Raw genomic sequence first — 12997 nt, 5'->3', positions numbered from 1 at the left:
ACATGAGCATTCAAGGACATGTGAGCATGCATAGCTTGTGATCATATGTGAGTATGCATGCATAACTGTGACAGCATGCATAGCATATGTGACCACTCAAAGATATGTGAGCGTGCATAGTACGTGATCATATGTGAGCATTCAAAGATATATTAGCAAGCATATCATATGTGAGCACTCAAAGATATGTAAGAATGCGTAACTTTTAGAGCAAATGTGAGTGCATAATTATGAGAGATATCACGCAAGCTATTGAGAAGGAAGCGCTTGTTGCAAACACAAAACCTCATGCAATGGATTGTGAGCCTAGTTATGATAGAGTGCATAGTTATGAGAGATATCACACAAGCTATTGAGAAGGAAGCGCTTGTTGTAAACACAAAACCTCATGCAATGGATTGTGAGAATGTGAACAAAGTGCTGAGCGAGACAAGATAACCTCTTCAATCAATCCCAGTAGTATGCCCTCAACATGCCTTGGGCGACACTTACCCGATGGTGAAGCATTGGCTAGATCCAACTTTTCTTAATGTGACCCTAGTACTCTAGGTTTAGCCTCACCAAAACTAGTAGTCTCGAATAGGACTTTACAAAACCCTTTGACAGGTGTTCGTCTATGGTCCATGTGACAATAGCAAATCAATTAGGACTTCTGTGGGGTCCACCTTACAAACATAGTTTTTCAAGCGTATTTATATGCTCTATGTGCAATATTTCTCTCATATATATGGCATAGACAACTTGTTCTATGTGTAATATTTCTCTCATATGGCATGGACGCTTTAAGACCGCGCTTTAAGCCAGGCCTCGGGCCTTTATGGTTGGTTGGTTATAATATATCGGTTTTTTTTATATAAGTGGATTATTTCAGTTTCGAAAATTTCTCGTCTCTGATTTCTTGTGAGTAATTTGCTTTGAAAATTTTGATGTTGTGATTGCGTAGCTTCATGCGGGACAGCGGTCACTAGGGTGGTGGCCATGGATTTTCACTGGTCGCTGGGGCACAGCAGCCACAGCTAGAGGCTACAGGCAGCAGTAGTTGACCATTAAGGTCTCTGAGGCGTGAGCTCATCTAACACGAAGACTTGCTGCTTTATCGAAGAGGACTATGGTCTCAATTGTATTGGTATTCGGAATAATTTTCACTGTTGAATTAGAATTGACCAACGACCGTGTGTGCTGCGGCAGCCTAGTCTGCACGGCTGGGAAACTTCCCAGACAACGTCACGGTAGAGGGTCTTCAATCTCTTAACCCATTCTTCCTCTCCCTCTTTCATGTATAAAATGCCTTCGCTCCTTGGGGATCTCAAACATTTCCACATCCGAAAAGCCTTCTCGCAGCATCAGAATTGATTTATAGAGCTAATACACCTTGTGATTAAGGCTAGAGCACCACTAATTATCAGCCCCCCCCCCCTTCCTTCCCATTTCATCTCATCTTCTCCATCACAACAACAGATCAGCATGCGCCGACGAGCAGCCAGATCCTACAACTGCAAAGATGACATCTCCAGCAACCTCTTAGCACCCTTGAGCCTGAGCGGATTTCAGCTTTCTCACAGGTGCTGTAAAGTTCTCTTCTTAATTTTGTGATTGTTCGTTCAGTATGACTATTATAACATCAAGCATAATTTTTCCTGATGCTGTGATGACTTTTTCATGTAATGGGACTGTAGTGCTTAAAAGGGATGGCTCTGATTATTTACTTCCTCTTTTTTGTGCTCCATAGGTCACTCGCTGCCGAGCACTAAATTACGTCCCTCAGGCTGCCCATATTGAGTTCTATGCCGAGAGAGCTACTGAAGGGGGCTTGTTAATCACTGAGGCTGTGGCTGTCGCCCAAGAAGGCATTGGGTAAGGGGCCCAAAGTCTCTCATTTTCTTCATTTAGCTGTCCTTTGCTGTACTTCAGAGTAAAAGCATCCCCTTTATTTGCAAATGAATGTTGAGACCTTGTCTAAACTGTCCTTTATTCCATTCTCCTGGCATCTGGGCCGAGGAGCAAGTGGAGGCATGGAGGAAGGTAGTGAAAGCAGTGCATGACAAGGGCGGCATCATCTTCTGCCAGCTATGGCATGTGGGCCGTGCATCTCATACATGTATGTATGTGGGGGGCTTGGCTTGTAGATTATTAAGATCGTAGAGGTGTAAGTTCATGATCTAAGCTCAGATTAATAGTTTTCTGATTTCAGATCACCAGCCTAAAGGATATTGTTCTTGTTAGTTGTGTTCTGATTTTAGATTACCAGCCTAACGGATGTCCTCCATTATCGTCCACTGGGCGGAAGGTGCCCAAGGGGTGGTTCATAAGACTGCCGGACGGGGTTATGACGGAATACTCACAGCCCCGCGCCCTCGAAGTCCACGAGATCCACGCGATTGTCGATCAGTTCCGGCAGGCGACTAGGAATGCTCGCCGGGCAGGTAAAGATCACTGCGTCCATCGTTTAGGGCCCTAATGATGGTTTAGGGCTAATGGGTCTCAAATTTTGCAGGGTTCGATGGGGTGGAGATCCACGCCGCCCACGGTTACCTGGTGGACCAATTCTTCAAGGACGGAATCAACGACCGGGCGGACGAGTATGGAGGCGCCGTTGAGAACCGTTGCAGGTTCGGGTTGGAGGTGCTGGAGGCTGTAGCTGGAGAGATGGGGGAGGAGCACACCGCCATCCGAATCTCGCCAATAACAGATCACCTCGGCGCCACCGACTCCGATCCGGAAGCCCTTGGCCTTCACCTCATCTCGGAGCTCAACAAGATGAAGCTGGCCTACCTCCACCTGACCCAGCCGCGCTATACCAAGGAGGGAGTGAAGGACACTGCAGGCAACTGTCTAGTCCTCAGCGAGGCCTACGAAGGAACGGTCATGTCGAGCGGAGGATACACACGTGAGACCGGCATGGAGGCTATCCGCACCGGGGAGGCGGACTTGATCTCCTACGGGCGGCTCTTCATCTCCAATCCGGATCTACCTTTGCGTTTCGCTATCGACGCTAAGCCCAACGTCTACGACCGCTCTACGCATGACCAGGTGAAGGGTTACGTGTACTGTGGCGCGCTCAGTTCCAAGGAGGTGGCGGACGAGATTAATCCCACGTGCGGCAGAGTTCTCGGAGATCTCTGGTCACCCGGAACGCCAGTGGTGGCCACGTAGCCGAAGGTTTTGAGCTTTTGATAGCACGTGCCCCTAAATAATTTCAACCTCATGAGTGATCCGTTATAATATTATGAATTTTTATCTTGTATTTTCGCGTGTGGTTGACTATGACTCCAATGTAAGAGTCCTCCTCCCATACTTTTTTCGATGCTTATTGCTTTCTTATTTGGATACAATCCTATGCAAAGCACTAGAGTCTAGCAAGGGTACACCGTACCCTACTAAACACATTCAAACTCTTAATTCAACCCTTATGTGATTCAATATATATGTTGACAACGTCAAGTTATTGCCATTGAATTTTAAGATAAATGCTAAAAAATAACCTCTAGCTATGTGACGATATGTGTCTTGTGAATGAAGTAAGCAAATTAGAGAAAAGAAAACCAACTAAAATGTGGGTAGTGTTAGTCATGATTTGCAAGAAGATTGTTATCAAATATTATTGTATTGATAAGATTTGGAGAAGAGATGTGACAAATCTATACAACAATATCACATTTACAATTGAAAGTAAAACAAATGACACGCCGCAAAGTCAAGACCAACCAAATGGTTATTATTGAGACGAGCATGACCCTATGGGTCATGAGGAGACGATGGATTAATTGTCCCTAGACATCATAAGGATTAGTACTTGCATCACTTTTATTTTGAAAAGTACAAGAATGAAAAGGTTTTGGCATATGCTTTGAATTGTGAATAGTTTATATATGCTTCAACTTTTTGATTAGCAAGAAACGTATCTATTTAAATAAACATGATACACAAAAAAGGAAGATCTTTGTGACCATACTCCTTTTTCTATTCTTCAAATACATTGCTTGAAGTCATTTCATATATGCACATAGAATAGCATCAAAAAAGTGCATTGTTTAGTGGAAGTGTTGCAGCCCCGTACTAACCAAGATTAGTGACTAACTAGGGTTAGTGGGCTTGAATTAACCTAGGGGGTTAGCTTTATCATCTAGTATAATAGTAAGGTTGAAGATAATGGAAAACTAGCATGAAAGATCTACGTGGCTAGCTCAAGCTTTGGTGCATATATCAAGATGTGATCTTTTTTTCTCTGGTGTTGCAAATTTTCATTCCATCAAGGCGATACATCATCTTGAAAAACTATTTCTTTTGCAAATGGACAACCTGTTAGCCCAATAATATAGTTGAGATTAGCATGTTTTAAGGTAAATCAATAAGCCATGGCCGTAGTTAGCATGCTCGATTAGTACTTGACATATGTATGGGGTGCATACGTTGCTTCTATAATAATTATACATACGTTACTGAAAACAATAGGGTTCGTAATTGTATACGCTTGGTGGGAGGCTGTTGGAGCATAGGTGCAAGGGTGGCATGAGAGGTTCTTCTTCCTAGAAACTCCTTCATAGCTGAAAATTTTGTAGCATGGGTTAGGTAAAGCTGCACTTGTTCTGTTCTCAATGCCAACTTAAGAGGTGGTTGTTGCAATATACAACATGATTTGATGATTATAATGAGGAAGTATTGGACAAGGTTGAACAAGGTAGGTGTTACGACCCTTACACGTGGCAACACATGGGACGCGTACATTCTTACATGGGATTTGCACACCAATAATGTGTTAGATACTCAGAAGTTGCATGGGAAAACCAATGGCGGCATACTATTGCACATCATCACTTATAATAATAAGTGTGAACTGACGGTTGTAGGCCAAAGACCCAATGATGTGTAGCATGGGATACCAGCAGGGACACACGGGTACATGTGTATTGTGTGGCCAGTACGGTACACATTGGATGCCCAGGTTCAATGGTATATATAATGGTTGGGCTGTTAAACATGGTATGCCAACCTAGGTTTATTTTTTACTATTCTTGAGTTCTTCTTCTTCTTCCCTCATGTTTTTTGCATGAGGCTAGATACCGGGACCCTGCCTACCTTGCATGGAGATCTTACATTTGGTATCAGATCCTAATCCTTGATTTTGGCTATGGGGGAAGCTTTGCAGGAGATTGGAGCCTCTCTTGAGGTGGCATTAAGAGGAGGAGAATCATCATCGCTATTGCAGCCATTTTTGTTTTCGTTAGTTCTGTCAACGCTGTCTAAAATCCGTGCGTCCGTCGACGTTCATTTGTTGCATCGGTCGGCCGTGCTGCTACGGTTGTTGCTGAGGTTTGCCACCACACTAGAGTGTGGCTTAACCTTTTTGTTTGGTGGCCAAGCCACACAGCAAGTCGCCACAGTCGTGGTCACCACTGGCCGTCGCCTGCTGGTCGTGTGGCCAAGCCTTGGGTGGTTCTTTCTACAAGAAGCCAAACCTATGCTGCTTTCGTCCCTCTTTCGTCAACACCACAAAGTAGAAGCCAAGCCACCATTGTCAAGCTTCGCGCCGACAATGCAGCGCAGAACAGAAAAAAAAAACCATGATTTCTTTTTCTTTTCTCTTTTTATATCAAAGCCCTAAGGTCATATTTCAAATGTTTCTTGGAGGTGGGTCACATGTAGAGTTTTAGGCCACAAATTCCTCTTTTCGGTGGACTGTTTCTTGAAGCTCTTGGCCCGATCTTTGAAGTTGTTTCTCTCCATGGCATCGACCTATATTGATTTGAATATATTTACCACTAGGGGGTTACTTATCCCTGCTTTTTGTATATTTGTGATTTAAAAATGGATTTGGACAACTCTACCCGACCATCACCAGAGGACATCCTTCTTCGCCAACAAATGCATGCAAATGAATTCATTTATGAATGCTATCTGCACCATGATAACACCTATAGTACCTCAACCGTCCCTGTTGCTCACTTCCGATTCTCATCCCTTGGGTAATCGTGAGGACACTTTGAAAAATGTATTAAACCCAAAACTTGCATTAAAAGATTTGAAGCCACCAAAGTACACTAGCACTTTACCTTTCCAGACAACTGATCTAGTAGATTAGTGACTTTCTAAGTTGGAGCAATGCCTTTCTTTATATGATATCACGGATGAGCACTTTAGAATCCATCATGTTGCATATAATTTACAGGATGTGGCTCATCATTGGTGGAGGAAAATAAGACAATTTCGAATACTTGGGAGGAGTTTAAAATATGTTTATTCAAAATTTTATGCCTCCAAATGAGCAGAGTAGAGCGCTTGAAACTTGGTTTTTTATTTCTTAGAAGAATCTCATAGTTTAGGAGTATGTAGACAAGTATTGAGAGGTGCTTATGAAGATACCATAAATTTTACCAGATTTCTTATAGGTTCATAAGTTTTCCTTGGGTTTAAATAATAAACTTCGTCCATTAGTTCGCCCGTGAGAAGTGTTAAACATTATCTTGAACTATAGTATGGCTTTAGTTTATGAAGATGGTCGAAAAGGTTGAATTCACGCAGTGGGTCTAGGTTCAAAGTCTCATTTTATGTGACCTACTTATGAAGCTTCCAGGCACACTAGTGGTAAAAAAGGAAAGGCATCCATGTCTAGTGTACATTCATCTACAAAGACTCTTGTAGGAGTTAAAAGAAAGGTGTCAAGGAAGAATGACCACATATCTTCTCACTCTCGATCAGTTTGAGAAAGCAAAGAATCAAGGCTTATGCTATGCTTGTATGGGTAAGCATCAAAGGCATGATTATCCATGAAAGAAGCATGCATAGCTGCAAATATGAGCACTGATTCTATAGATTCAGATCACGAGGATGATCTCGAGGAGGATTTATTGGATGATACTCCATAGTAGACACCCTTGTTAAAAGACATGGTGTTAGCTTAAGCTTGACAATGAATGAATGAATCACACAATGGAGATGCTTATCACATAAGCAAACTCACACCACTAGAGCAACACGTGCAACCACTTAAATAAGAATGAGATGGTTGTAACACGTAGTAGACACCCTTGTTAAAAGACATGGTGTTAGCTTAAGCTTGACAATGAATGAATGAATCACACAATGGAGATGCTTATCACATAAGCAAACTCACACCACTAGAGCAACACGTGCAACCACTTAAATAAGAATGAGATGGTTGTCACACATAAGCAAACTCACACCACTAGAGCAACACATGAAACCACTTAGATAAGAATGAGATGTAACCAATGAGAAATATAATATACTCAAGGTCACCACAAAGCATCACATAAACACATGCTAATGAAAATGCCAAAGAGAAGAGTATTTCCACAAAGGACCACGTAGTATATTAGAAGCATGGGCATTACACTCTCCACTTAGTGTTGAGATGTTAAGCTCAACACAAGTTGATACTCATGATATGCCTAGGTGACCGTTTCTGCCACTTACATCACTGGCGTGTTTGGCATGATAGATCTTCGCCAGTGATTCTACAGTTGAACTCCACCGGCTATTAGTAGTTATGACATACTTATCTTGCCAACTCCCTCACTTAACGTGTTCACATTATGGAGAATATGTACATAGTACTTTTATACTTATGTTGTATTTCCCTTACCTTTTGGTAGAACCATTTTGTTGTGAAGAAGAAGAAGAACAATTTTCAGCCTCTCTTGTGTGTTTTCTTCTAGGGTTCGTGTGAGTGTGTGTGTGCTTGCAAGAGCTCAAGCTCTCTTCCTCCCTGCATAGTTTCATGGTATCAAAGCCTGGTTCATGAAAAGAAGCTGAGCGGTGAGTATATGAGAAGCACTGGAAGCGGTACGAGAGTAAGAACTTCACCTACTCTTACTCCTTTGTGTTGACTACTACACCCTTGTTGGGAGCTCTTTGGGAGGCACCGGAAAAAAAACTCCAATTGAGGAGCTTTTTTTGTCGGGGCAGAGGTGTAGGGTAACTATAAAGTCCTTCAATGGACCAAATGTTTCGGGCCAAAAATGCTTTTTGGGCATGTCTGGACCTCCATTTTTCTGTTCGCCTACAGGAAGGGTGATTGGTTGTGCAGACGCTTTGTGTACTCCAAAGAGGTCTTACATGTGCTATTGGCTGTATGTATGCAAATTGAGTTCACTGGTTGTGATAGTTTAGGTGCACTATAGTATCACTCTAGAGAATACAACAGTTTGTGCTGCAAGACAAACAAGAGAGGTGTTTTTGGTGAGTTTGTGTTGTAGACAAGATGTCAAATGATGGAATTAACCAGATTGTTATAGAGAATCTTGACAAGAACAACTTCCATGCTTGGAGAACACCATATTAGTGAATTTGGGAATTTTCCAATTCCCATTTTTGAATACTTAAAAAAGGAGACATGGATAACATGTTTGTAAGTTTCTCAAAACCCTATCATATGACCTATCGTTGGAAAGCGCTTGAAAAATGGAATCTAAAGAGCTATAAAGCGCTCATTTTGGATTAGTTGTGTTCAAGTTATGGTTAATCCAAACTTTTGTGACCACGTGTCCCAAACTTGTGGGAAATCCCATATTCCCCAATATGTTGTTGGAGGTTTATATTGAAAATTTTTTTGTTGGGGGAAAAGGCTATTGGTACTACATTGAATGTGAACATGAGGAGGCACTAGAGATACCGAAGATTAATCCAACTACTGCAGATGTAAAAGAATACAAGGATTGAAATCAAGGAGAAAGGAAAGTCATGTATTGGCTTTCTAGTAGTATACATGATACCATGATTGGGCATATACAGGATGCCAAGTCACCCAAGGAGGCATGGGACACCTCGGTGAAGTTGTATGAAACTAAAACTAAGGCACGAAAGATTCAGTTGAAGAATAAGCTTCATACTGTGGAGAAGAAAAACATGTCTCTGCATGATTATGCCTTGAAAATCAAGGGCATTATGGAATCCCTTGCATCTATTGGTGTTTCTATTAATGATGATGATAAGGTAGAAGTATGTCTATGTGGTCTCAGGCCACAATACAAGGCATTCAAGACATCTATTCAAACTTGGGACAACATCCCCAACTTTACAGACTTGATATCAATGCTGATCATTGAAAAAAAGAGTTTGGGTGAAGACCAATCTTCACAAAACAAAGGCAGTTCAGAGCAACAAGCCTTCTACACAAGTGCAGGTGGAGGACGAGGCTGTGGCCAAGGTGGTGGTGGTGGAACAGGTAATCAAAATTATGGTCACCAACAACAGTCCCATGAATCACAACAACACCACACAGGTGGAAGAGGCCACTTCAGACGTAGGGGGAGTCAAAGAGGTCATGGAAATTGGCAAAGGCAGCAAAATAGGTGAAATATCTTGCAGATGTACTTCATATTCCAAATATTACAACAAATATGGTTTATGTTGGCCAGATGATCGAGCAAGGTTTGCAGGTGTGCTTTAACCCTAATGGTTGTTATGTCAAAGACTTAAAGCCAAGTGCAGGCTGGTTGCAAAAGCCAATAGAGTGGGTAGAATGTTTACACTAGATGTAAATATGCTTGAAGTGAAAGTTGTAATGTTTGCATAGGGTTCAGAAGTTGTTGCAGATACAGACATTTGGCATAAGCGAATTGCGCATGTAAATCTATAAAGAATGAAGTCTAAAGAAATTGTGATAGGGTTGCCTAAGTTTAAGGTTGATGGTATGCAGAAAGTATGTGAAGCATGTCAATTTGAAAAGCAGACAAAGCATGTATTTTCACATGACAAAAATGTGAGCAGGAATGTACTAGATGTTGTGCATTTGGACATATGGGGTCCTGTAAAAACTGCGTCTATGGGTGGTTGCAGGTAATATATAACATTCATTGATGATCACACAAGGAAAGTGTGGGTGTATTTCATGAGAAGGAGAAGAGTGAAGATTTCACTCATTTTAAAAATTTTAGAGTGATGATTGAAAAGTAGACATGAAAGCATGTGAAGTGCTTAAGGTCAGATGGAGGGGGAGAATAATTCTCCAATGAGTTCTTTGATTTCTTGTGGAATAATGGCATTCAGAGACAATTTACATGTAGATACACATCGCCTACTACAGGTGGATAAATAAGCACCTACTACGGGCGACTGCCTACGGACGGTGAAATTTAGTATAGTATGGGAGGATCTTGGACCAAAGGCCAGCTGAAAAAAAAAGGAATATAGATACTATAACCTTACTACACGTGACTTGAGGGTAAGAAGAGATGTTATGTGTGATGAAATGAGTAGCTACTAGTATGCTACTGAAAAAGATGCCATTGTGGTTGCACGATGTGACTTGAGGGTAAGAAGAGATGTTATGTGTGACTTGAGGGTAAGAAGAGATGTTATGTGTGATGAAATGAGTAGCTAGTATGCTACTGAAAAAGATGCCATTGCGGTTGATGTAACTGGAAATGTGAGTGCATAGAATGCGAGTTAGAAATCACAGTCATTAAGTGGACCTGGAGAGTCATTTGGTGTTGGGTCTGTTAATAGACCATGGAGTGGCAAGTTGTGTCAAAATACTAGTCTTGAAAATGTAGTTGGTACATCACGGCAAGGCAAAGAGAAGGTGGTAAGCCTCTTGGTATGCCTGACATTTCTACAGGGCATTCTTATGTTGATGGAGAGTCTAGTGGTTTAGAGCAGAGTCTTGATGATGAGCTTGGGATTCCAGCTATTAGAACACCTAGTGTAAGAAAGGAAAGAGAAGTTGGAAAAATACCAGGTAGTGATCATGGACAATTTAAGTTAGCGAGATTCAAAAAACCTATTCATAGGTTGACATATGATGGTTATGTTGCTCATCATTATGCATATATGGAAAATGTTGTGCAAGATGTTGAATCCACATGTTTTGAAGAAGCTGTTGGGAATTGAGATTGGGAGAAAGCAGAAATGTTGCATTGGGACTTGGGAGTCTATTGGATCTAAGTGGGTGTACAAAAAAAAATGCACAACTCAAATGGAAGTATTAGCAGGTATAAAGCAAGATTGGTTGTAATGCTCAAACTTATGGGATTGATTATGAGGAGACGTTTAGCCTTGTTGTTGCCAAGATGGCAACCATGAGAGTTGTTATGGTGGTGGTTGCATCAAAAGGATGGATTTTGTAGAGCAAATGGATGTTAAGAATGTGTTCTTGCATGGTGATTTGCTAGAAGAGGTGTATATGGATGAGCCACCACCAGGTTATGAAGATGTGGGTCACCCTGAATTTGTATACAAGCTACGTAAAGTCTTATATGGCTTGAAACAGGCACCTAGAGCATGGCATGATAAGATAGCACAATATATTATCACCATTGGCTTTCATGTGGCAGATGTTGATCATTCACTCTATGTGTGGAAGAATGATAGGGGCATTATGGTCATCACAATCTATGTGGATGACTTGATTGTTGGGGGTGACAGTGGAGAGGAAGTTGAGAGTGTGAAATGTCTCCTCAAGTAGAAATTTGACATGAAGGATTCGGGTGAAATGAGGTAGTTCCTTGGCATTGAGGTTATTACGATGGCCAAGGGTATATGGTTGTCACAGAGGTAGCATGCATTGGACAAGCTATCCAAATATGGTATGGCTGGTTGTAAACCAATTTCTCTGCCATTAGATTCAAATGGCCAGCTGAGTGCAGTTGCGGGTGAGATGCTAGAGAACCCCACTATGTACAGAAAGATAGTGGGGTAGCTTGATCTAAATGACGATCACCAAGCCAAATTTGAACTATAAAGTTGGATTGTAGATTCAGTTTATGCAGGTTCCTTGGAAGCCACATTTGGATGGTGCACATTGCACTACGTGAAGTTATAGTAGACTATGGTATCTTTTATGAGGCTGGTATGGAGTCGCAGGTTCCTTGGAAGCCACATTTGGATGGTGTCAGGTGCACATTGCACTACATGAAGTTATAGTAGACTATGGTATCTTTTATGAGGCTGGTATGGAGTTGCAGGTATTTGAATACACTGATGCAGATTGGGCTTATAGTATCATAGATAGGAGATCCACGAGTGGATTTATGTTTTCCTTTGGGAGTGGTGCTGTGACATGGAGCAACAAGAAACAGCCCAACAGTTGCCTTGTCGACGAGTACAAGGGAGAATATGAAAGATCCCTAAGTTTGAGTATTTTTTGGACCACATGAGAGTATGTTCCTCCCCTTGCTTAATTCCAAATTGATACTGAAAACTATGACCATTGAGCTATGAAAATTATGGCATGTTAGTGGCCTCGCTAGTTGCAAAGCATCTAAAATCATATGTTTCTTCCATGATTTTGATGGAGGGATTGGGAACATATGTATCCACTAACAAGGTAGAGATCTATGGAAGGTCAAATGCACTTTTCTTTACCAATTTGATTGAGAGTCAGTCATATTCTATATTAAACCATTGAAGTAGCACGTCGCGCTACAAGCAGACATTTCTAGATAAATGGTCGAATATGGGTAAAAATCTTTGCAGATATTCCCAATACCCGTAAACCCACGGAAGTGAGAATGGGAAAAGAAAAAGGAAATTCTATAGGTTGTATGGCTCGTGTGGTGATGGGATAGATCTCATCCTACTAAATATCTGGTCAATCTGGTTCTGTGTGTGTCCCACCAACAAAAACCCAATTTCGACTTTCTTGAATATCTTCTTTTGTACTAGCATATTCTAGTATGCCACGAGAACTTGGTTTTTTGTTTTCTCTGCTAGTGTTATCTAGTTGTAAGTAGAGAATGGGTGGTAGTTCACCTTGGCATTCTCCGATAATGTTTTGAATGATGGTGATTGTCAAATTAGGATTTTATGAATGTTAGGAAAATTAACAAAGATCCTTGATTACATGACACCATTGAAAATTAAGGCTCCTACAACATGGAGTTGGATAAAATTTTTCTCTTGAGATTCTTAGGAGGATGCATAAAATGAGCCAACATGGTTTTCTTTTTATCCATGCTATCAATGACAAGGCCTAAATATTTCTCCTTCTTCTCTAAACACTTTTTCCTATGCTTTGCTAGATTTTGGTGCTCTGTGC

The 12997-nt window shown here is 41.3% G+C and overlaps 1 protein-coding gene across 1 annotated transcript; it reads left to right on the top strand.

The window, feature by feature from the left end:
• The first annotated feature begins 1470 nt into the window (after window positions 1-1470).
• On the top strand, window positions 1471-3153 carry LOC147639335 (12-oxophytodienoate reductase 7-like). Its single transcript, XM_086793938.1, has 3 exons — window positions 1471-1562; window positions 1730-2423; window positions 2495-3153. The coding sequence occupies exons 2-3, from the start codon at window positions 2327-2329 to the stop codon at window positions 3151-3153; spliced, it is 756 nt and encodes a 251-aa protein (XP_086650064.1). The 5' UTR covers window positions 1471-1562; window positions 1730-2326.
• The last annotated feature ends 9844 nt before the right edge of the window (window positions 3154-12997 follow it).

The sequence above is a fragment of the Cibotium barometz genome, chromosome 4 (assembly GCF_041138505.1).
Source record: "Cibotium barometz isolate CiBa-2024 chromosome 4, ASM4113850v1, whole genome shotgun sequence".
NCBI classification, from domain to species: Eukaryota; Viridiplantae; Streptophyta; class Polypodiopsida; order Cyatheales; family Cibotiaceae; genus Cibotium; species Cibotium barometz.
The sequence above is the reverse complement of the archived record's forward strand: the minus strand, read 5'-3'. Positions and strand labels throughout refer to the sequence as shown.